The sequence below is a fragment of the Ptychodera flava genome, unplaced genomic scaffold (genome assembly GCF_041260155.1).
Source record: "Ptychodera flava strain L36383 unplaced genomic scaffold, AS_Pfla_20210202 Scaffold_53__1_contigs__length_892398_pilon, whole genome shotgun sequence".
In the NCBI taxonomy this organism is placed as follows: Eukaryota; Metazoa; Hemichordata; class Enteropneusta; family Ptychoderidae; genus Ptychodera; species Ptychodera flava.
This window is the reverse complement of record NW_027248375.1, coordinates 458809-485699: the sequence shown is the minus strand read 5'-3', so window position 1 is coordinate 485699 and position 26891 is coordinate 458809. Positions and strand designations below refer to the sequence as shown.

Genomic DNA, 26891 nt, shown 5'->3' with positions numbered 1-26891 from the left:
TCAACAATGGAGTAGGGGTCATATATTTACCGCTTGACAGAAACAAAAACAATAAAATACTATACATGTTACATTTTAAAAAACCAGATCATGACCTTTTCTTTGATATTTAATTTCAATGGGATAAATTAACATTCGGACGTCGATTAGACTTCATATCGGCCATTGACCGTAAATAGTAAAATTTGATAAATTTCAAACCCAATAATTAAGTTCCTGTTTCTCTAAACAATTTTTCATAAGGTATTTATATATTTTTGGTAGGACATAGTGCAATAAACAAGAAAAACAACATTTAAAGTATGTGTCTTGAGATTTAGTGGGTGCATGAGCTTGTTGTCTTAACATGTGGGATGCCACATATCCTTGTGTAATATAAGGGGTACAGGTTAATGTTTCCCTTTCTCTTTCTAATCATGATGATGAAACCATAAAAATATTTCATATTTTGAAAGTGCTGAATCTGGCCCCTCTGAACTTATATAGTTTTATTGGGTAAAGTGCAGTATATCATAAATATATTCACAGGAAAATGACCGTTTCGGAGAATCAGAGCTCACTATAAATAGTATTACTTTTAATACCACAGGGGAACACGAGAGAATCGCACTTCCCTTAAATAGCACTACCGTAACACAATGGCAAAACATGACCACTAACTACATTGTGTTGAAACAGTAGGCGTAATAAAACTGAAAAAGCAACAATTACTGCACAAAATGATAAACAAAAGATCTCAAACACAATATTACAACATACCAAACATAAATGAAACACAGTGACCAACAAAAACATGGATTTACTAAAAATCTATCTACACACAACTCTAACAATTATAGAAATGAACACTTTTTGCAAAGGCCTGAATTAATTCCATCACAAAAAGGTCCGAACCGAATCAGTCTCCTACAAGACACAAATAAATTCATACTGACTCAGAAACTCAGAAAAATAAATTCAAACACAAGCGCTGGACAAAATGTTTGATATGCGCTTAGCATATTTACGTATATTGTCGTATATTAAACACAATGTTAATTGCATATGCAACGTATATCTTTGTATATGGAACATTCAAATACGTTTGATATGCGTAGCGTATTTGTATGCAGATCGCGAGCATATGTAATGCAGATCTTTGCATACTAAATGTACACTGTAGTTTTGCATTTTATTAGTATACGTACGTGTATACTTAACGCACATGACACATGTATAGAATCAGCATATGTGTATATATTGTTGTATATCGAACTTTTGCCCAGTGAAGTCAACATGGACTCCACAAACAAAACAGGAAGTACAAAGACACAAAAATTACCTAGAAGCTACGGTTAAATCTAGCATTTTCTTCTTCAACGAAAGACAAAGCAAACCATAAGTCTAGTTAGAGAGAGATATGTGACATACTACATATTCAGAAAACATGCTCATGCAGCTTCTGAATCCGTAGTGTATACACATTAAACATTGCTTTTCTTCTTTATTGCTCTTAGTTTTTCAAAACAATATATACATACTTGTAATAATAGTTGAAGGAATAGGAAATTAATTGTTGAGTTTGAAATTAAGCAAATTTTACAATTCACATTTCATGGCCGACATAAAGTCTAATCGATGTTATAACATTGCTTAACCCAATAAATTTGTAAACCAATAGTAAGGATATTATCTGGGCCTTTTAAAAATGTATTGTTTATGGTACTTTGCTGTTTTTGTTTTCGACTAGCGGTAAATATGCTACCCCAAACTCATTCCTATTTTACTAATGAGGGCGTGACAGCACCCTACGAAACAGGTCGTTACACTCGTACCCACCATCAGTTAAATGGCAAATATACAGATTGTGACTGCTGAGAAAATCATAGAGCGTAAATGCCACAGAGGGGATGATTTCGATACCTGGCAAACAGACTGTTTTGTGCATATTGTTCAAATAATTACTCAAAATCTCAAAATTGACACAATCTGACAGGCTTAGGCATTGTAACTTTAAAATAAATCTACACATTTTTAGAAAATGCCCTTTTCAGAGCTTTCAATCTGTATAACACTTATATATGGTTTCATAATTTATGGTTCGAGGCAGAAAGGGAAACATTACCCATACCCTATATGTTACAATCTTGTTTTAAAAAAAAACACTTAAAATTGACACAAACTGAAATATTTACGCTTTATAACTGTCAAGTGTGCGATTTTTCCTCAAAAAAAGGCCTCATTCAGCACTTTCAATGTAACATTTTAATGGTGTCATCATTTATGATTCGAAAGAGAAAGAGAAACATTACCCCTGCCCCTCATATTACACAAGCATATGTGGCATACCAAGTGTTAAGAAAACAAGCTCATGCAACCTATAAATATCAAGACATATACTTTTAATGTTGTTTTCTTGTTTATTGCTCTAAGTCCTTCCAAAAAATATATAAATACCTTACGAATAAGTATCTCCTTGCTCGTTGGTCTGTCATTTTAAAATGCAACAGGTCAAGGTACAATTATTTAACACAACTTCATAACAGTCAAAAAGTATGCAGTAGTTTATGTCATACTGTATTATTTCATGCATCTAGTATGTGTTAAAAATGACCATACATTTCGAGTCATCAGCAGTCAATTTCAATGCTTGATAACTAAGTTTGTAATTATGTCAAATTCGAAGTCCTTCCATTTCAGGGGTCGAGTTTATAATGCTAAAATGTCTAGTCTGTTTACTGGGTATCCAACATTCTGTGAAGCGTATTACTATTAATGAACCTATTGTAAAACACGTGAGCACATTCAGTTCATAATCTGCTTTTAATTAAACCTTCAATCACTGGAATGATTTTGCCAAACCAACTGTTATCACTGGTGATTGTGGACCTGTTTAAATAAAGAAAAAAGTACATAGGTCAAGATGTGTAGCAATTTATTTATTTATTTATTTATTTATTTATTTATTTATTTATTTATTTTATATTTTTATTTATTTATTTATTTATTTTTTTCGAGAAGGAGCGACAAGAAGTCTCATTAATAGGCTCCATAAAATGTAAATAAAAAATATAATTGCATAAAGTACAATAAAGCGATAAGTCACACAAAAAAAACTAAAAATATGAAACCATTAAAAAGATCTACAAATTAAGGCATGGCATTCTGACCCGGCGTCTGAAACTTCGATAAGATGAATCGATGGCAGGGTTAAGATGGAAATGCAACTTGTATCATCCAGGATGGCATCAACTGGGAGATTTTCCTCCTTTACTGGAAAATTTTCGGGGATTTCAGCAGTTCATGTGTTCTACTTGTATCACTAAGGCTTGACAGACACCATTTTGGTTCATTTGCATATTTAATGAACTTTGTAATTAGGTATACAACTCTGAAATAACGGCACCCAGGTCAGTGAAATCTGGTACAGATATTGATCTGATGAATATTGAATTGTACTAACAAGCATTTGGCAGTGTAATGTTACCAAGTAGCGCATTTGCATCTCTTATGAAGTTTTGTAATTAGTCATATATCTCCGAAGTAACTGAACCAAATGTGATGAAATCTGCTGCAGATACTGATCTGACAAATATCTAATTGTGGTGTACAGCATTTAGTTATGTGGAGTTAATTAAGGGTTCATTTTGCATATTAATGAGCTTTGTAATTATGATATTACTCCAAAGTTACATTACATTTGATGAAACTCTGAGAGTACTGTGCGAAAGTTGATGAAACCCGCTACATATAATGATATAACAGATATCTGATTGTTCTTATTACACTCCTCACACGCTTGTCGATTATATTGGTATTAATTGGGTTTATTGAAAGGAATATTGAAAACATAATACAATAAATCCTCGTCAGAGATAGATACTCTGGCAGTAGACCATATGAACGTCTAGCTTATCAGTAGTCTGTCTGCCACTCCGCGTGGCGTGTTCAATTGAACTGCTGTCAGAATATACAATGTCTGTCTTTGTTCTTGTGTTTTGGTGAGTGATTATCCTGAGGTCTACAAATGTTGCGTAACATCTCCTTGCTCTTTGTCTGTCACTTTAAAATGAGACAGGTCAAGGTGCAATTGTTTAACACAACTTCATAACGTCAAAAAGTATGCAGTAGTTCATGTCATACTGTATTATTTCATGCATCTAGTAGTGTTTGATAAATGTCACTACATGTCGAGTCATCAACAGTCAATTTCAATGCTTGATAACTAAGTTTGTAATTTTGTCGAACACAAAGTCCTTCCATTTCAGAAGTCACATTAGCAGGTCAAGTTGTTCTGTTGAGTTTATAATGCTAAAATTTTCTAGTCTGTTTACTGAATATTCAACCTTCTGTGAAGCGTACTACTATTAATGAACCTGTTGTAAAACACGTAATCATATTTTATTTTATTTATTTTATTAAACCTTGTTTAACGAGGGTAGCCTGGTAAGCTTCAGTAAGATGCTTATCTTCCCCAGGGCCCTCAAATGAACATACAAACTGATACAAAGCAGAACAACATGAAACATGACAAACAAAGCTAGAACAATACAATGCTCAGAAAAAGTGGCCAGGAGTCACCACCTGCACACAGGAGGAAAAAAATGCACAATCACACTAGATAACAAAAACAAATTTAACAAGAAAACTAAAACTTACAAACACAAAAAATATACCCAATACGCTTTCAGGTAGGCAGTTTTAAAACTGCTTAATGAGTTACTAGATCTTATATTTAAATCGACATTATTCCACTGATTGGCACTATTTACAGTTAGCCTTTTCGATAAAAATCTTTATTTGTTGCAGGAACCACTAACAATTTTGCATCTTGGATCTTGTAACTCTTTTATGATCATTTCGGTAAAAAAAAACTTGTCATATATTGCGGTGCAAGATTATTTAAACATTTAAAAACCATACAAACATTCTTATAAACTATTTTATCTGGTAATGGCATTATATGCATTGTTTTAAAAAAATGCTCGATCGAAGCATTATACCTTGCATCACACATCACTCTGATAGCACTTTTCTGAATCTTATGCAACCTTTTCATAAACGGTGATGCATCCCATAAATGACAACAGTAATCCAAGTGTGGTAAAATATAGCTATTATAAAAAAGTTTTCTTATATTCATGGGTAAAAACTGTCTTATTCTCCTGAGCAAAGCAATATTACTATTTACTTTTTTAAAAATCTTGTCACAGTGCTGCTTCCATGACAGATTTTCATCGACAAGCGTACCAAGAATCTTTTCACAGTGTACTGCTTGCAATTCCGTTTCACCAAGATTACAGTCTAAAGTTTGTTTATTCAAATGTCTACGTCTTTGTTGCGTTGTTACAATCATTGTCTTTGTCTTGTCACAATTAATGGCCATTCTATTATTCTTACACCAATTATGAACATTATTTAAGTCAGAGTTCAAAGTTGTCTCAATTTCTTGAATACATTTTGCACTGGTAGTTATGGTTGAATCATCTGCGTACATGTCAATGTTATTATCAATATAAAGTGGCAAATCATTTATGTAAATGATGAAAAATAAAGGCCCAAGTATACTACCTTGGGGAACGCCAGTCAAAATATGTTGCTTTGTAGAGTAAAAATTTCTAAATTGAACCAATTGCATGCGATTTTGTAGGTAAGATTTAAACCACCGAAGAGATTTACCATCACACCTGTAAATTGATAATTTTTCTAACAATACACTATGATCAACCAGATCAAAAGCTTTCTTAAGATCCAAAAACACTACTCCATTAATATTTCCATTATCCATAGCTTTTAGCCACAAGTTGCTAAGTTTAATCAAGGCTGTTTCGCACGAATGGTGCTCTCTAAATCCTGATTGAGAATTGTTCAATAGCGGCTTGATATGCTTGTACAACTGAATGTGCACATGCTTTTCAATAATTTTGGAGACAATTGGTAGTATTGAAACTGGTCTGTAGTTACAAAGGTCTTGTTTTGAACCAGCCTTGAACAAGGGAACAACTCGGGCTTTTGATCAGGAAATATACCGGATTTTATACTAAGATTGAAAATTTTGCATAGTGAGGGGGCAATGATAGTAGCAGATAATTTAAGCATTTTTGCACTCAGATTATCTAATCCAGTCGCCTTGTTATTGCACAATTCCTTCAAACACCTAGTTACGAATTCTGGTTTCATATATGTTATTTCAAAATTATTTACTTGATGAAAGTGTTTATGTACATGATGTTTTAACTTCATATGTTTGTCATCCATACTTTGATTATTAATATTATCAGAAGAGACATAATTCTTTGAAACATTTACAAAAAAGTCATTAAATGCATTTGCAATGGCCTCAGGGTCAGTAAGTTCTGTGTTGTTTACTTTTAATATAGTTGACTGCGAAGAACTTTTTACACCTGTTAACTCTCTTAAATACTTCCAAAGCTTATCGGTGTTGTGTTTGTTTTCTTCTATAAGTGTTTTGTAGTAATCTTTCTTTGATGATTTAATAAGCTTATTCACCCTATTTCTCCACATCTTATACTCATCATACTTCTTTTGAGACTTAGCCTTGTCACGCTGTTGAATGGCCTGAACAATATCCTCTGTGAGCCGTTCAGGTTGCACCGCCCTTTTAACCCTTTTCTCTTTCCAAGGGGCGTGCTTGTCTAAAACATCCTGGTATAATTTACACCAAGCATCTAGACTATCGTTTGGGTCATCATAAATATCCAACACAGACCACGGTATTTCCTCTAAATCTACAAGAAAATTTGCCAGCTCAAATTCTTGTAACATCTATATTTAATGGTAAGAGGATTAGCCTTACATGAAAAATTATGTTTCCTAACTATACTAATCGGGTAGTGATCACTAAGACCATAGGGTTTAACATTTACACACCGTACGTTATTGACATTATTAACATATATGTGATCAAGTAATGTTCTAGATGTTTCCGTAACCCTTGTTGGCTGTGTTATTAATTGAGTTAATTGAAAAGAGATGATCAAATCCTCCCATTGCGGATGTTTATCTATACCATTCATTAAGGTAGTGACTCAGTTTCGTTGACACATATTTTCAATCAAAAGTTTCACATAGAAAAACACGGTCTCACGCCCAACATGTGGTACATTTTCTAATAGGTCTATATTTGAAGAAGGTAAAAATTTTGTTTACTTGTCAAAACATGCATTGGTATGTTTGTTTAAGTCAAAAACATGTGATTTTGAATTTTTTCACTTAAAAGAGTATAAGTAAGAATTGGCAGCACCCCCAAGTGATCTGTTAACGGCACTAGACAGCTTGATATACTGGGGGAAAACCATGTTTTGGATTTTTGAAATTCGCTTTTGTTTCTGCACAGTGAGCCTTTGAAGTGTGAACTGTCGGATTTTCGCATAAATTATCGGATTTTGTTCACGTTTGTCAATGTTCGTCACTTCAGGGGGGTTTATCAAAAATCTAAGACACAGTTTTTCAAGTCTATTCATGAACTGTTAGCATGCGAAGAATCGGGGAAATCCGCTCACGGGTCGTCGACTTACACTCATTTGAAGGTGCGCATACATAGCAAAAATCGGAACTGAGAAAATCGACGATTTGTGTAAACGTCCCATTTTTCACACAAAATCGCCGAAAAAGTCGGATTTTTGTGCGTTTCAAAAAAAATCATTCGATCTGGGTCTAGGTTAATATTTGGCATCAGGTTAGAGAATTACTGACAAGTCCTAATCATTAGTTCGCCTAAAAATGATGAAAATTGTGCGTAGAAACGTGAGGCTGGTCAGCGTAAGCGGTGGGTACTATTTACACGATAAACACTAGAAAGATAATTCAGGGCATAATCTGTTTGTCAAATACGTATCTAGCTTATAATTATATTAACTGTACACTGTTTGGTAACGGTTAGAGTCTGGTTACAAGACTAGAAAAGTTTTAAAAAATCATACAGCCGGAATGGTTTACAGGTCTGCGTTCTGCCGACGACGCGCGCTCGCTCTCTCGCAAGCGCTCGACTTCCGGTCTCACAGCCCGTAATTTATGCACGTACCAAGTGTGAAATGGTTGCCCAGTTCATTTTAGCGCCGATTTTTGTGCCTTTAGTACAGGACGTCACTTGCTTGCTTGCTTGCTTTCAAAGATGAGACGACCAACTCTCGATGCTCTAAAAAATTCTGTAGTTGAGAAGTTCAAGGAATGCGGGTAAGTCGCACTTGTTTTTGTGGTTTTCACAAGTGATCTGCTGCAGTCCTTTTGCTCACCATAAAAAGTGACCGGGGTTTCGTGCGCTCTTTCGCTTTCTACTATACTGTGACATGTACTATCATGGCCTCGGGTATGAAACCAAAATCAACTTCAGTTACATGTAAAAGCGATTCTTCATGACTTAAAATAAACGACTGAGGTGATACTCGACAGATTCACATATTGTAAAATTGAAATGGCGACATATCGCGACACCCAGCGACACTCTCTTGACCACATATAGAAATTGACCGGCAACGATCGTGAAGCGACGTTTCGCGTACGTTGCTGTGCTCTAGACCGACATAACAGTGTCGGATTGACAAATTGGACAAACCAAGGTTCCTACCTCCATGGACAAACTAAGTCCAAGATATGGGCTGTTGTTATAGAACCATATTTTCCAGTGAAGATTAAATAGATTCTCTTTGGACGGCAGTGTAATCTATAGTCCCGTGTACGATGCTGTGTGTTCCGCTACAGCTAATCGCCCCGCTCACCACAGCCCTGCAAAGACCCGTACGTAGGGTCGGTGACTTCAAATCCATTTTAGGACTTGACGTAAAAAGCCAAATTACTGTCGAAATTCAGCGTTCTTGGGCCCAAGTCGTATCCCTGCGTACCTCAGCTACTCGATCGCTTCCAAAAATGCCAATCTTTTATTCACTTTTCGTAAATGACGATCGATGTCGGCAACTCTCTCGCTAGCCCTGCGTACGATGCTGTGTGTTAGCTGTAGCGGCCAACACACAACATCGTTGTCATTTCGGCAGTACTTTGGCTTTACGTCAAGTCCCAAAATGGATTTGAAGTCACCGACCCTACGTACGGGTCTTTGCAGGGCTGTGGTGAGCGGGGCGATTAGCTGTAGCGGAACACACAGCATCGTACGCAGGGCTATGTAATCTACAGTGCTGTACGTGCCATTGTGTATGGCCATCGAGCCCTGGTATGGAGCTATAGCTAGTTAGGCATTCTCAACATCACGCATGCAACCATGTTACCATAGTACCAACAAATGTTTCAATTTACCACCCGCGGGAGGGCAGATTTCAATTAAGGGGTTATAAAACGACACACTTTTTTTCTAATTGTTTTGTTTCGCGTAGAATGACGCTGGCTGCATTTGTTCATTAATAAACGGACATAAGCTGTAACTTTTCGCCAATTTCAGTATTCTGCTACTGTATATCAAATACCGTGTCTCACCTTAATCTGTCTGTCATGCTGAAATTTCCAATATTATGCTTGTCAACACAGCTTGTATGTGTGTACTGATCATTTTGTTTACAAACGAATTCTAGGCCAGACTTGAATTATACTCTGATGGGTTGTGTTGATATGCTAAATAATTTGCATTTCATTACAGTTCAGCGTTTCAATCCAGCAAGTGTAGAGAAACCATATTAAAAAGTACAGGTTATGGAGCTTTAACGAAGACAGTTTTTTTACGACGTTTACGTCACTCAGTTCTTCCATTCTGTTAAAAATTCGTGGTTTCTTTGGTCATTTCAACACAGCTCAGACCTTGTGGAGGCATTCTGTAAAGAAGTTGAGAGAATGGTACAGGACAGAAAAAAAACGAGGGATTAACCAGAAGAGGATACGTTAGATATTGTACTGCAACTGGGCATATGCACTCTATGTAAGACTTTTTAATTCTCTTTTATGGGGTTCTTGGTTGTGCAGCACAATAAGAAAAACGCAGGCACTGCCGTGTTTTGCAGTGCCTGCGTTTTTCTTATTGACAAAACACACAAAATAAATGTTGTCTAAGGCATATTGCCTTAACATACTCAAAATTTAGATCAAAATTTAAATGTATGTTTCAGGTTAAAGTTTGCATAGACGGTATATGCTTTTGACAACATTATTTTGTTTGTTTGGATTTTTTTACAAAATAAGTCAGTACCCTGTGTTTATCTTATCCTGTTGCCAAACGGAAAGCACAAGTTGACTGTGTTCTGGTAGTAATGGTGTACTTCCTGTTTTTAGTCCCCGCGGACGAAGTCCGGCGGGGACTTATAGATGGGTCCCGTCCATGTGTCCGTCCGTCCGTCATCAACAGTTTCTCAGACACTGCCGAACCAATTTTGTTCAAACTTGGCACAAAGGCATAGCACTATGACCTACAGATGCACATCGATTTATTTTGCAATACGATCCAATATGGCCGCCAGGCGGCCATTTTATTACAATTTTTTCATGTATGGAGCCATAACTCAGACATGTTTCAACCGATTTTATTCAAAGTTATTACAAGGACATTGACCAATGTCATAGATATGCACGTTAATTTGTTTTGTGATATGATCCAATATGGCCGCCAGGCGGCCATTTTATTACGATTTTTTCATGTACAGAGCCATAACTCAGGCATGTTTCAACCGATTTTATTCAAAGTTGGTACAAGGACAATGACCAATGTCATACATATGCACATTGATTTGTTTTGTGATACGATCCAATATGGCCGCCAGGCGGCCATTTTGTTTCGATTTTTTCATGTACAGTGCCATAACTCAGGCATATCTCAACTGATTTTGTTCAAACTTGGTACAAGGACATTGACTTATGTCATATATATGCATGTCAATTTGATTTGTGATACGATCCAATATGGCCACCAGGCGGCCATTTTATTACGATTTTTTCATGTACAGCGCCATAACTCAGACATGTTTCAACAGATTTTATTCAAAGTTGGTACAAGGACATTGACCAATGTCATATATATGCGTGTGGATTTGTTTTGTGATATGATCCAATATGGCCGCCAGGCGGCCATTTTAATATGATTTTTTCGTGTACAAAGCCATAATTCAGCCATATCTCAACTGATTTTATTCAAAGTTGGTACAAGGACATTGACCTATGTTATACTTATGCACATTGAATTGTTTTGTGATACGATCCAATATGGCCGCCTTGTGGCCATTTTTTTTTACGACTTTCCATGTCCTGAACAATAACTCAGACATGTATCAAGCAAATTTATTCAAAGTTGGTACAAGGACATTGACTTATAGTATACATAAGTACATTGATTTGTTTCTCGATATGGTCTGATATGGCCACATGGTAACAATTTTGTTATGGTTTTTTTCATGTCGAGAGCCATAACTCTAGCAAGTCTCAACTGATTTTATTAGTTTGTACCTGGACATTGACTTATGTAATACATATACGTGTTGATTTTTTAAACAGTAAGATCAAATATCGCTGCGTGGCGGCAAATTTGTTACGATTTTCTCATGTACTGAGCCATAACTCAGACATACTGGTATTTCCACCAGTATCATTCAAAGTTGGTACAAGGACATTGACCTATTTCATACATGCTCGTCAGTTGTTTCACATCATGTAGCAGTATCATGTCAATTATTGAAGTTTCATAATTAGGTTGATATGTCAGAAATACTGCATCAAATTTATGAAACTTTGTACAGATGTTAAGTCACATTGCTTTCACAGTGAAAAAGACATTTATCAGTGTCATTTTAATTAATTTGTAATTGCATATGTAATGAACTTTCCTAATTAGAGTGATATATCCACAAATACAACGTCAAATTTGATGAACTTGATACAGATGTTGATCTCATAGTGTTGTAAATACTACATTAAACTTTATGAAATATGGTACCGGTTATCTATTAGTGTTAAAATAGAATGAAAAAATGTTTTGCAACATCCTGTCAACTAATTCCCAGTTGACTCATTTAATGACCTTTAGGATAGTGGCCTACATTGGTTTTATGTTTTTCATCACCATGGAACTCATTCTTGGCCATTGAGTGCCATCTGTATCAAAGTATTTTTATCACAGAACCTGTAATCAAAGTACCCATTAGCAAGCGGGGGCTGGGTCATCAACGATGACTTGTTCTTTAGAGTTTTCGCATGAATTGACCATAACACAATCTGGCTGTCTAGGACAGTAAGACCCATTAATTTTGAGCTACGTGTTTCAATTATTGCTGATGTTTTTCTCCTTGGAGAAATTACAGGCTAAAGAGATTGGACCTGAAGGAGAACGTGCCCATTACGCATTTCCACCAGTGATTCTGCAATACCTGAGAACACTTCTACCCAGAAATGTAAAAGGGGAATTGTGGAAGGCAAGTTTGTTAATTGTTTACATACATTAACTCTCACATACAGCCATTGATAGCACACATCTCAGAATCACACATATCTTGAAAGTTGATGCAGAGTTTTCACGCAATTTCACTTCATTTTTCAATATCAAATTACAACATTCACTCACAAGTAACACTCATGTCACCACACAAACAATATATATTTATCAGTCAACATATATAATCTGGTCAACATTTAACACAAATCGTTTTATTCTTTTAATTTGCAGGAAGCCTACCAAGTCACCATGCAACAATTTGTGGATGCACTCACACCAATCTTATAACTGGGACAGAACAGCTGCACTTCAGTCTTTGTATTTGATATCATCTACAATCACAAATTTACTTTTTGTCTTGATTTTTTTATTTTCTTACAACAACCATATTTCAATTACTATTATTTATATGTCACTTCTTTTTTCCAGTCTTTAGTCAATAAAGTTATTGTAATAAAAATAGAGTTGTGGGATGCATGACTGAGTTCATTGACAGATGATCTCTAAAAATTCTTTATGATACTGTAAAAGCATTAATGTTTTGCTGGGTTTTGATTTTACTTTGCTTTTTTGCTGATTGATAAAATCCCAGTGGCAAATATTTAATTACAATAGTTACAATAGAACTTATTGTTTCACAGCACAAATCTGTGACAATAAAACCCAATGAATGTACTCCAAATATCAGAAGAGTGAATTTAAATCCAGGTGAAAATTAATGCTTTGATAGTAATATATAGTACTTGTAGTAGTTTTGTAATTGCTTAATATATATGTGTATTTCACCAAAACCATTTAGAGGAACCCAAAATATACTTTCAAGCATTCAATGAGGAAGGCAGTTGTTCAGAAAAGTAATTTTTGATGAATCAGGCAAGAAAGATATATCTTTCCCCATTTCGAGTGGACGGCATAGCACAATACAAAGAATTAAATTACTTTGGCCAAAAATACTTGGCACATCAACTTTCAGATCAGTCTGACCAGTAATTGCATTTTTCTGGTTTTTAACACTTTCACAGCTGGTTTGAATATTTCTGAAAGTGAAGTTTTCATTGAAACAAATTTCCATCAATTACCTATTTACAGTAATGTCTTACTGTACTGTACCATGTAAGCCAAATATGAGGTGGAAAAGAGAGTCATGCAAACTATATAGCATAAACACTACTGGCACTCTTTATGATTGACAATATTAAGAAAGATAAGTCTTTGATTTTTGACACTTCAGTGTGAAAGAGCTCAATTGTGTACTTCCCTGGTTTCATCGGCTGTGTTTTGTAAAAATGTTCTGTCATGTACTATGTGTACTGTTGTGTCCATTGAGATGTTTACACACACTCTGACTCTTTATGTCCCTTCATTGGCTTGTAACACTTAGTACATCGCCTTGTACTGGTCTGCCTCACGGCTGACTTGTCAAAAGCACCGGATTGGTAGGTATTTCCCTCAGCATACTGAAACTTATCCAGTTTAACCAAGCGCTGCCTTTTGTTTTCCTTTCTTCTTTTCTTTGCATTGGCTGATGATTTGTACACAGCATTTCTCACGCGAATGTGGTCCAGTGAATGCCACTTCCATGTCATCATTGAATTGATGTTCAACTCACTTCTGCTGTACAAATCTCTGCTGAACTTGGAAAACCCTGAGTTGAAGCAAGACACCGCATAGTTGGCACCAAGTAAAACTTCATCAAGTCCATGGTTTTGGTCTTTGGGGATGACGTTCCATAGTACATGATGCAAACTTTCATTCTGGTTCTGGGTGAAACCATTCTTGGCCCCTTCCAGCAGCTTCTCATCAGCCAACTTTGTGATAACTGGCTCAACAGCTTTCACTACAGCTGGTGCAAGTGGATTTTGTAGTGGTCTGTAGGTTGTCTTTCCAGTCGCCTTGTCTTTCTGCCACTTACACCAGCTATCTGCTCCCTGGGGACAATATTCATGATGAGGCTCTTTGTATGTACTTGAGTAGTGTTGCAGAATGGCTTTTGTCTGCCTACTCATTTCTGGCACATTACCTAAAAAAATAATGAAAGATGTGTGAGCTATGAAACCACTAGTACTATACTCTGGTTCATCAAAAGTGCATAAAAACACCCTGACAAATTTACCACAAACCTGCATGTAACTATTGAGTGTCTGCACTAACATTTATGACGAGAAGAAGGGCACTGTGTAACAGCTACAGTGAAACCTGTCATTACGGACACCTACCTTATCAGGACACCTCACAGATTTTTCAAGACAAGCACAGCGTTTTGAATAGAATTTTACCTATCTATAAGGGACACCTCTCTACTAAGGATGGTTTTTCTGGTCCAAGAGGTGTCCTTAATAGACAGGTTTCACTGTATTATTTTGTTTCAGGAGTGGTAGTGTCATCAACAATATTAATCCACACAATGGTTTCAGCCCAAAATAATTTAAAATGATAAATCAAAAAAGAGACCTGGTGCAGTTTTAGCTCACCTACAGTAAAGAGAGCGTCATGTTGCATGCATCATCAACAAATGATTTAGATAACTTGTTACAATTAAAGTACTGTCAGTACTTTTGTAATGTGGTTTCCCTACACTTTCTAGATTGTCTATGACTCCTGGGAGAAAGAGGAATAATCTCCATTGGTATTGTTGAAAATTGTATTCAAGTCTTGACTAGAATTCAATTGTAAACAATAACAATGATCATTACACACATAGAAGCCGTGTTGACAAGGAGAATACTGGAAATTTCAGCATGACAGACAGATTAAGGATAGACACGGTAGTTGATACACAGAAGTAGAATACTGAAAAAGTAGCCAAAAGCTAAAGCTAATGTACCTTTAATATAAAATATGAGATAAAGGGATGACATTGTAAATTGGTCTTACCTTTATTGTTTCGAAGGGCGATGCCATAGAACACCTGAAAAGCGTTGATCATCTGGTTTGTCAACCTGTTTCTGCCTGTCAGGGCTTTTCCATCTTCAAGCTTGCCTCCTAACAAAACAATGAAAAATACAGAAAATTTAATTTTGACAAGTTTTTTTTTAAAGAGCAATTAGATCTGAAAGCTTGATGAGAGAGAGAAAACTTTTTCTGTCCATTAAAATCAAATCATGCAAATTTTAGAATTTAAAGCCCCAGTATTACCAATTTTTGACTATTTTTTCAGCATTTTTGTTTTGTGTATAAACTAAAGCTTCCAGTTCTACTGCATGAAGTACAATAAAATGTACATGCATTCTTTAGAATCTCAACATAGTCTGTGTATGAGAAATGACCATTGTTATTGTTGACATCTTCAATCATCTTCATTGTTAGTATCTCTTGTATCTTCACACAAACATGGAGGTATAAACAGTCAGTTTCTTCCTTCACGGGACAAAGAACCTGCTGTTGACAATGTTAGGCAGGAGGGGAGAATAAGAATAAAGAGGACAGCAGGGGGAAAAAAAGAGGAAGGTCAAAGAAATGCCCTGGTAAACCCCCTGTGGAGAAGACTGCCTTATAATGATTTTATTTTATGCCAAATTTTTATTTATGTGGTTCTAAGGTTCAGTCAGAAATTTATCACTGTTAAAAGGAAATTGTAATAAATATTTCTATGGGTGACTGAGATTTTGTACATGTGGTTCACTACTCACTTTGTACTTATCCACCAGTTTCCGTAAATGAGTCCCCATTCTCTTTTGAATGTGGCCAACACAATCTTCTTTCTGTATAACAATACCATCACTGGCATATACATCGCGGACTGACAAATATGCTGAGCTGTCTCCATCACAATGTACCGTGTGTATCTATTTAAAAAAATAAATTTATTTGTTGGAGGTTCACATAATGTTTGACAGATCATATGCAGCCCTCTTCCTAAGAAACTTAAATGTATTGGAAATAAGATGCTTTGTGAAACAAAGTGACAAGTGTGCATGCAACATGTTGCGTATATTTTCCATGAAATGAGGTCTGGGTACAATTTATGTTTGAAAACAGAATTTGTTGTCAAACAGTGAACAACACAGGTAGTCGATATAAATTTGTTTGCTGGATGTGCAAATAAAAGTGTGTTTCAGTTTTAACATTTCAATTTGCATTTTCCAATTCTAACGTAAACAATAATGGGCCAGGAAAACTCCCAAGAGTTGATAGACAATGAACATTTCAATATGATACCTCAGGTTGTGCTTTTCCTTGGACCGTTCAAATAACACCACAGCACCAGCCTCCTCCATGCTCTTAGCAGAGCCATCATGGTTAATCTTGCAGTTAGGTTCATGCTCTATGAACCACTTCATGAAGTTGATATCTCTGGGAGCATCCTCCATTTTGCGGCATTCACGGCAATATGTCGAACTAATGTGTCTATCTAACACCTTTCTTGTGAAAAATATAAAGAAAAACAATCCATGATAGCATTTCAATATAAATGTAACATTGACAAAAAAAGTTATGTAATACTGTAGAAATCAGATTAATTTGTTGTCAACGGAATTATTTTTCATTGGAAACAAACATTATGGACATCAGCTGGATTAATTTTCACTCCTTTTTGGTGATGTATGTGTACAAAATGAAAATTAGAATTTTCACTGGAATGTTACTTTAGTGGAAAAAATGAGTTCAGTGAAAACAATTAAAATAAATTCTTATCAAAAATAAAAGGTATACGGTGAACAAATTTCTGAATTTGAAAGTATGAAAAATAGCAACACAAGTACACAATGTTAACAACAACAACAACAACAACAACAACAATAGTAATTGCCCGGTCTGCATACATTTTTAGATATCGAAATAATGTGTAGTCCGAACAGGACAGTCAGTCCAACTACGATAAATGAAATATGTGCAAACAATTGACTGCTCACATCAGTTGATTTTGTATCGGCAAAACAAAGCAAAATTACCTGTTTCCATTGAAATGACACTAACAAATCCGAAGAGAGAACAGAAACTTCTAGAAACCCACGATCCGTCGACCGACACGGCCACATCAACTGTCTGTCCCTCATCTGGTTCCTCCCCTAACACCAGTTGTCTGACTTCAGCTACAGCCTGCTGCAAAAGATCCTCCGTGACGTCCTCGCTTTTGTTTGCCAATTCTTGGACGTGTTCTCTGAACGCGTTGGACGACAGGGATGGTGGAAGCCCGATATATGAACAGAATTTCTCAGACGCCCGTCTCCCTCTTCCTATAGCTCTCAGTCCCAAAACCATCTTTCTGTTAATTTGGAAGTAGCGACCGTTTTTCTGGGAAGACGGGAAAGCCGATTCTATGTGACGAGTGCTGCAATCACTATTGGAGCACGCCATTTTAAAATGACTACCCCAGCCATGTGTTGTATCTTCCTGTAAGCACAAAACCAAGATGAGCAGCTGTTACATAGGGCTCGTGACTTCAAGACTGAATTCAGAGTTCTGACATCAAACACCCGTAACATCTCATCACTGTCTGCTGTCTCTTCCAATAAGCTTACTTTCTGTTGTAACGGGACAAAGTCTCGTGCATCGGCTGCGTCCCTACACAAAACGACGTCCTCGTCTTCAGATAAATCTGACTCATCAGAATCTTCTTGGCAGTTGTAGTATGAGCCAAGGTCAGACAGTTTTAAATCGGTCCTAACGCTCGCGTCCATCAGCTTTCCATTTTGCTTCTTCGGCCCCCGTTTGCGTTTTCTACACTGCTTATACTGCCGGCAGTCATCAGCCATGTTGGATAGCGTCTCTTATGAAGACGTGCGCGCATGCGCAACATGGGGCGTAAAAATTTACATAATCTCCTCAAGGTATAACGATAACGCTGACAGTAATCCGGACCGTTAAAACAAAAAGAAAATAATAACTCGCGCAGTGGTTAGAAGGCCGTGTTTTCACTAAAATTTCAGACATTTTCCAGTACAATGTTACCTCACAGTTTTCTCTAATAAAAAGATCATATTTCAGGGGTTCAGAATATGAAATAATCACAAAATCGCTAAAATTTACAAAGGAACCTGAGTCACTACCTTAATCGATGTTAAAATCCCCTAAATATATATTCTTTTGCTTCGCTATCAGCTTTTTCTAATTGCTTTTCAAAAATTGGCATCCACCAATTTAAATTGTGATATTGGGGTCTATACACCACTGCAATGAGTAAACCTTTTGTTCTTGGGTAATTGACTTCCATCCATAGAACCTCTATCTGGTCGTCCTGGAGATCAGGTCGTGGAATATGAGGTACTGAATCTTTAATGTAAGCAGCCACTCCTCCGTGCATCTTGTTATCTGACCGATCGCGTCTGACTATGTCATAGCCGGCAATTGACACACTTGCATCAGAATGGGATTCAGTTAGCCAGGTTTCACTGATACCAAGTATATCTGAATCAATTTTAGGATCTTCGAGGTAGCAGTGCCGTAGCTGGTCAAGTTTGCAATCCTGGAGGCCTTGTACATTCCAGTGGCTGATCTTCAAACCAGCTGGAAGGTCTCTTGTCAGGCCCTTAGCAATATGAGTGTTTCCATTATAAGAATGAGCTCCTGAGTTACACAATAGGTAGTCATACGGAACAGTATTTTGATTTAATGTTACCATAGATTGCTCCAACTTTGGGATATACAAGAATGTTCCCACAAGAAACTGCTTGGCTATAATGCCAGTGGTGATTGGTGATTGCTGCAATTTCTGGGGTATAGCTTGAGAAGTGATTGACCATTGTGTATCATTACTAGCAGGTTGATTTGAATGTGTTAACCAATCAGAAGTGGAGTTCTCTGTAGCATTCCACTGCACAAGTTGAATTGTAATACTTAGCAATACTGCCACAAGCAGAATGTCTACAACAGTACTGTCACCTGGTCTGCTTCTTTTGTTTCTCTGTCTTCTACGCATTCTCCTTAGTTGAAATAAACCAATCACGACTCTATGCTGCACACTAGTGTGACCCATGTAGTCAATTACTGATGCAAACAGATGGTTCGACCATAACAGGCAATTATGCAGTAGAACAATCGATGAAATTACAGGCAGTGAGGCAAAACATGGACAACGGATATCATTTGAAGAATCTTGCATGTGCCAGAGAAGAAGACCAGTAATATTGGATTTTCTTGAAAAATACCTTGAAATTGTCCTAGCCGTTTTACCATGAAGTACTTGGATGTGTTATACTGCCAATGGTTGTTAAAAAACGTAAAATCTGCGACCGGAACACAACAAAACAGCAATTTCTGTGGAGCAAGATGAACAGAGTACTTCACTGTACGCCACCTGGACATTGGTATTCAGTTTATATCTGGTTTGTTGTTTGAACTAAATCGAATTGTATAAAACAATATTCATTATTTCGGAAAATCATTAACTTTGTAGCAGCAACACTTTCTATAGTAGTGCATTTCACTGTTAAAGTTTTAAAAAACTTACCCAATCAAAAACCGTCTGAGTTCAGATTCCGCTTATTGGTCACGTAACATGACGTCAGAAGTACATGTTAGAGCAATGCCCTGAGAGCAATTGTCAACGCATTTGGTACCAACTTCGAGAAAATTTCAGGTAGTTTGCTATGATGAAAAGATGGGCGGTTTGGAGCTGCAGCAATACAAACCAGGGATAGTTTTTAGTGTACATTTGTGCTGTTAATTTGGTATGGACCAGGAGATATATCCATGAGAGCATGGCAGAGTTGAGTGTTGGTGTGATATACCAGTATCTGACCCCACACCGAGTCACAGGTGCCCGGAGTTGCTGGTGTACATTCATAGAGAGAAGGGAAGGTTTGACACGATTCTGCCCGTCGGACCATGGATCCAAACAAATATGAAGTTTAGAGTCAAATAAAAGGTCTACGCCTATAGCGAAACCTCTTGCCTTTAACGCTCAAGTTTCAAGTGGGCAAACCAGCATTTAATCTCAATATCGGCCCCTAAATCTCTTGTAACCCCGGTCATCATGTTGTTACGTACAGCAGCACCAAGGTTCTCATTAGCATACCCACAACCCCTAAATTTAAATCCGCTATCAAACGGGCTACAGATACCGGTGTAGAATGTACAGCTTTGCGTTTTGAGCAAAACCCACTATTGTTAGTTGGCGATTATTTTAGAAAATATTTAAGCAAAACACAAGTTCAAATAAAACGCTAATTAATCCGCGCTAAACCATGGGTAATTTGTTCCATTCGAAAATGTCTGACGTACGTAATACCCTTATGATGTACGTAACCAAGAGTTTGGGGCAAAAAGTGGGACTTAAAGTACATTATTTGTATCTTCTGACCTCATATTATTGCAAACGAGCACTTGATAAAGATTTTCGACTTATTGAAAGATGTCTCAAAAACGGTCGACCATAGACAGCTTCCATCCCATTTGCATACACTGTATAAAAACCTTGGGTCAGGGTTAACGGTGGGCTACTTTTGACCCCAGAGTTGGCAAGCATTGACTTGCGATCAGACCACACTGCTAACTTCTATATAGGTAACTGTAAGCATCTGCGTGTAAAAAACACGTGAAGTTAAAGTCGAGAGCGCAGTGTTGCAGTTTCGGATTCCCTATTACCGGTGCCAGTCAGTTTTTCATGGAGATCTTGACGGCCAATCCTGCTCCTACATACACCTTTCTTTGCTGCTACAGAGTACATTTTTGTAATGGGCATTTCAAATGTGTACAAGCTGCAAAAAGCCAACGACAAGGCCTATTATGGCTGATTTTTTGTCTCGTTTGTACCTTTATGTAGAATTGCCCAAAGCCTGTGGGCATAGAAATGTCAAAACAGAGTAAAATGAAGGGATTAACTTCAGTAGACAGTCATGTTATTGTCGAGGTGAACGCGAAATTGAAGCAATATACTTTGGCGACTGACACGTACATCATGTACATTGTTGGGTGAAAGCTAGTTCTGCGTGGCAGGGCTGTGCTAAACCGGTGGCAGCACCTTGGAGTTGCAGCGTGCAGTTTCTCCACCAAAAACAATGCACTTTTACCCCAAACTTGCATTGAGTTTTGTGTTCGAGCACAACCACATTTTCTGGGTACACGATGTGCTCAGCTGTGCTAAACTTAAAGCACACTTTTTGGAGTGGGTCGGAGGCGAGGAGGCCGTAAGTGGCGTATATGGTCTAGGCAACTGTCATTGCGATGTACTCACTTTTGGTTCGAAATGCGATTCAACTGATACAAATAATTACACGATGCGTAGAGAATAACAACATTCGAACATATCTTGTTTGTCGAGAGGTTACTCCAATCGCGAGCAGTATTGATCAATAGTACCTGCCCGGCGTGGTGTCAGTGTATCACCGATGCTTCTGTCTTCACATAACTTTACTCAGTTTGTTGATCAGCCTACCCGTAAACACGGACATACATTGGATTTGTTAATATGCAACACTGACTCACTTGTATCATCCCTCTATGTAGATGGCTTCCGCTCCTTTGATCACAATCAGGTTGTTGCAAAGTTATCTCTCCCGAAACCACATCGTCTCAAAAAGTAATTCACATATCGTCAACTGAGCAAACTTTCAACTAAGGATTTTTGAAAGACGTTGACAGACAGCATTGAATTGCCGTATTCCGATCTCTGATCCACCACGTGATCTGAATGATGCCCTTCATACCTATAATCCAAATCTCTGTGAACTTCTTGACAAGCATGCACCCATGAAAAAGCGTATCGTCACTGTAAGACCAAATTGTAATGGTATACATCCGAAATTGTAATTGCCAAGAAAACTAGACGCTCTGCTGAGAAACAGTGGCGTGAGTCCAAACTCGAAATTCACCACCAAATTTACCGTGATTCCTGCAAAAATACCAATTCCCTCATCCGAAACGCTAAAGTAAACTATTACAAAGATCTGATCGAAAAGAATGCTCATGACCAGAAGTGTCTCTTCAATTAAGTAGCCGTTTCAGTGACTTTTTCACTAAAAAGATCACAGACATCCGCTCAAGCCTAGATGCTCGAAGCTTATCTGATGACTTTGGTGATATGAAGTCATTTCTCCAGTATCTTTTGATCATTTTAAAACAGTATCAGAGGAGAAAATCTCTGCGCTCATCAAGGGATCGCCGAATAAAACATGCAATTCGGATCCATTTCCGACATCATTTGTCAAGCTGTGCCTTGATAAGTTACTCCTGATTATCACATTGATTGTTAATCTGTCACTGGAATCTGGCTTTTTACCTCATTCTTTGAAGTCTGCAGTCGTCAGGCCGCTCATAAAGAAACCAATCCTGGATCCACAAATAACGACATTGTCACTGCTCTTGACTCTGGACAAATTGTTTTTTACTGGTTCTATTAGATCTATCTGCAGCTTTTGATACCATCGACCACGACATACTTTTGCAGCGTCAATCAAATCTTGGAATAAAATCTACTCCTATTCAATGGCTTCGTTCTTACCTCACAGACAGATTCCAGTCAGTTACATTAAAAGGACGAAGATACGGAGTTCCTCAGAGGTCTGTTATTGAACCTCTCTTGTTTCTAATGTACATATCACCACTCGGACAGCTCATCCACCACCACAAACTCCAGTTCCATCAATTTGCTGATGACAATCAGCTGTACCTGTCTTTCAAGAAATCCAATTCCACGTCTGCCGTATCTTCTGTTGAAGAAACTATCAATGATATTATGAGCTGGATGAAACAAAATAAGCTGAAGTTAAACAACTCTAAAACGGAGGTCATTTTAATTCGATCTAAATTTGATCATTCGCCAGCGCCTTTCACTGATATTAACAACTGTTCCAGTGTTATTGAAAGCACTTTATTTGCGAAGAATATCGGTGTAATATTTGATGACAACCATATTGGTGCCACTTGCAGTGCTATTCACTTCCTCCTTCGCAAAGGTCTATCAGAAAGTACTTTTCAAGAGATTCCTGTGCCACCCTCGTCCACGCCGTTATATCTTCAAAGCTTGACTACTGCAATGCTCTACTATATGGCTTGCCCGATACACAATTACAGCGGTTAAAACGTGCCCAAAACACAGCAGCTAGAATTGCTACAAAGATCAGAAATCCGACCACATTACCCCCATACTTATGCAAGTTCACTGGCTTCCAGTACATCATCGCATTGTATACAAACTTTTGCTGATTACTTACAAAGTCTTAATTGGACAATCTCCACAATATCTCAGGAATTTAATAACACCTTGTGCCCACCACGTGTTCTTCGTTCATCTGATAAATGTCTTCTGCACACACCTAAGTGGAATCTGACTGCCTATGATCGCCGCTCCTTCTCTGTAGCAGCTCCTGTCCTTTGGAACTCTTTACCCCTGGAAAGAAAACCTGTCTTAATGTGAACATTTCCAAAAGATGCTTAAACATTACGGGAAGGCTCCATTACTTAGGAATACCCTACTTCCCTAGAGGATCAATTTCACAGACCTGCCTTTCCTGCAATGGCACTACAATAGCACCAGCTGGATTAGATAAACATAACAATGGAACATTCACACCTTGGGGATTAAAAGTCTTCTGTTTGTCACCAGAGTTGCTCAGGCAAGGACTCGGGTTTCAGGTACCATGCAAGTTAATGCAGTCGTCCACTAATGAACTTACATCTTAGAGAGAGCATTTTCATTGTAACTGTAAGCGCCACTGAGCATTGTTTAACTGTGGATATTTGTCGCTTTACAAATTTTCTAGATAGACAGATAGATACACCATTCACTGTTTAGTCCGAGTGCGATGTTTCCAGTTCAACAAGTGATCATGCCGTGTTTGTAAAACGAACCAATGTAATGGCAAAAAATGCCCTAACAATTTTAAAAGTTGACAAAGATTTGCTAACGATCAAATGCCCAGGAAATGCAATACTCTGTACCTGTTTCACTTTCACCACAGCAATCTGACATCATTTAGTTTTACCATTGACCCAATTGCGTCTATGGTTTTATTTCTGTTTCATAATCCGTGTCATCGATACTTAAATCAAACTTAAAAGCAAATGCCCTGTTTAGTTTTACTATTTTACGTAGTTTGTGAGACGTGCATTTGTTTATGCACCGTGTGCTCCTCGTGTGCGTAGTAACATTGGTCATGGCGGTTGGTTCAAATCGCACGGACGCCCGTACAACATTCAACTTTACCGTAAAGAGCAAGAAGTGGTTTTACATATCCTTGAAGCCGTCGGTAGTCACAATATAGGTCTCGTATTGATTTGACCGGGATTTAAGTCCTGGAAAAAAATTTTAAAAAGTCAAAATATAGCAACACTGTCCCTTTAATAGCGATGACCGCGTCTTAAGTTGGACATTAAACATCTTATGTATTTATCTATAGAAGGACGGTAGTTTTTTATGGCTGCATGAGTTGATATACGTGAATTTTTATCGTCTACAAGATTCCGCAGGACAAAATCGTGTCAAACCTTCGCCTTCTCTCTCTGTATACTACACGGTAACTCCACGGACCTGTGCGCCGAGCAACCTCAACCGTAGCTGCAGTACTAGTACAGTAGCTCGACGTTTTGCCTTGGTCTTTGGATCAGACGGCAAAACCAGAGCTACAGATCCAACCGTGGTGAACGTGGACTGGTGCCAAATGACAGACCGTTCGGCGCGCCTAGCAACGTTATTCGGCGAAATCGGAGTTCTTCTCCCTACCGCTTTAGCTTCTAATACTATTTTGCACCTACCCATTCTATGATGTCTCGCTATTTATCCAAAGTACTGCCGTTCGCCTGGTTTTTGTGTGCAGGTCGCAGTTAACTCAGTGAATGGGACGCCACCTTTGAAAGGGATGACGTCACATTCTCGCTCATCCCCGTTCCTATCCTTTTAGCATAATTGTAGCGACATCAACAAAACGCCAGTTGATATCGGATATTTGCTGTGCTATATAATAAAGTTACGCCAGATTGACTTCATATTCGGGAATAAAAAAAATCTTTGTACGTGTATAAGTAAAACGACGCTTAAAAAATAAAATACATTTAAAAAAAACGAAATAAAATACTGCACGGATCGGTGGTGGGACTCTTACATAGTTGCTTTTGTGTACATAACAGAAAGGAAATAAATGCAGCTTCATCGTTACTAAATATAGCTGCACATGCGAGATATCGGACACTACTGCCTGAAATTATTGCAATTGTTATTAATGCATACTCGCGTGGCTGCTGTTGCAGTTTGTAGTCTCGGCAATAAATTCGTGTGACTTTTCGTAGTATCCATTGTCACACTGTAGATTTATTTTCCTCGTTTTTGCGGAAAATGCGGACAAGTATTTATTTTTGTGCAATGGAAAGTTACGCGAGATTGACTTAATCTTCAGGAAATAAACTCTATGTACGCGTATCAATAAAAGGAAGTTTTACAAATGAAATACACTGAAGGAAAATTCAATTAAAAAGTACAGCGAAATTAATGTCGGGCCTTCCCTCTCGGTTATATCTCTGATCACTGAGTCAAGGTACGAGATTTTGTCGACAGAATGTTCAAATGTGAATTTGAAAGTAAGGTACAAGGTCCTTTCCAGCGTAAACCATCGAAAAATGTCGTGTCTGAAATGTTTCTATCGGAATATTTGACCGGAGTGGAGATTTAACATAAGTTTCTCCGTTTCATGGAATTTTATGTCAGCTATTTCTGCTAAGGCTTGTGAGCCGCGCCCATGTTCCATCCACAGGTATGTTTATACTGTATTCTCCGTTGAATTTAAAAGAAAATAGTCCACATGTCCCAGGATTTGATTTGTTTGACTGGAACAACCAGTAATTTTTTGATAATAGGGTGTCCGCTAACGAATGTTCATTCCATTATTTTTATACAAGCATATGAATGTATTATTTTCGTTACGGGATTAGAGAAAGTGTAAGTTAAGTTACCTCGTCGTAATTTTGTCCCCATATCCATCGTTTACTTAATGTCGTTGCTTTACAGTAAAGGTTTGAAATTTCAGCGGTCTATTATTTTCTTAGAATGTAATCTTGCGTATTCGTGATTGCTATGCCTCTTCCTATATTTATGGGATTTTATTGTTTTTCTTGTTTTTGTTTAATCTTCCATTAGTTTTTACGTGTTCCGTGTAGTTTTTATACGTTGCTTCGTTTGAGAAACTTTTTTTCGTTTGTTGAAATTTTCTGTTAGTGTTGTTCTCTACGTCGCCTAGTGTGCGGTGATGGACAATGCTTTTGTTCAACGGTAGTTCGCTTTGTGGATGATATGGTGGCCTTCGAAAAAGGCCGTCGGGTTACGTTTGGATTTTATTCAGTTAGATTCAACTAAGTACAGCTTTATTCATCCTAAACATGGGCAATTAAAAAGTGTGGTTAAAACACAATACATCAAAATATCAAATATACAAAGAGTACATAGATACAGAACGATGACAGAAAACAAACGCATGAAACAGTTTACAAATCATTTAAAATACGCAAAGTGATGGCGTAAATGAATGAAAACTTGCGCCGTTTTGACCTGCAAGCAGGTTCCCGAGTGTAAAACGCCGACCGAAAAATCGAACTCCGGACAGAATATGATGAATATGAAAGAATACGATTACTAGAGTTAACAATTGATGGGGCTTTTCTAAGC

General features: G+C 37.5%; 1 protein-coding gene and 2 long non-coding RNA genes across 3 annotated transcripts; 1 reads left to right on the top strand and 2 right to left on the bottom strand.

Moving 5' to 3' along the window:
- The first annotated feature begins 9471 nt into the window (after positions 1–9471).
- Positions 9472–12822, top strand: LOC139128419 (uncharacterized). Its single transcript, XR_011551295.1, has 3 exons — positions 9472–9862; positions 12228–12338; positions 12590–12822. It is a non-coding gene; the product is annotated as an uncharacterized lncRNA (long non-coding RNA).
- A 154-nt stretch (positions 12823–12976) lies between these two features.
- LOC139128418 (uncharacterized) lies at positions 12977–15494 on the bottom strand. Its single transcript, XM_070694189.1, has 2 exons — positions 15233–15494; positions 12977–14378 (listed from the first exon to the last, which is right to left on the bottom strand). Exons 1-2 carry the CDS (start codon positions 15282–15284, stop codon positions 13690–13692), a joined length of 741 nt encoding a protein of 246 aa, XP_070550290.1. The 5' UTR covers positions 15285–15494; the 3' UTR covers positions 12977–13689.
- A 351-nt stretch (positions 15495–15845) lies between these two features.
- LOC139128431 (uncharacterized) lies at positions 15846–16719 on the bottom strand. The gene is made up of 2 exons (XR_011551298.1): positions 16517–16719; positions 15846–16143 (listed from the first exon to the last, which is right to left on the bottom strand). It is a non-coding gene; the product is annotated as an uncharacterized lncRNA (long non-coding RNA).
- Positions 16720–26891: the final 10172 nt, after the last annotated feature.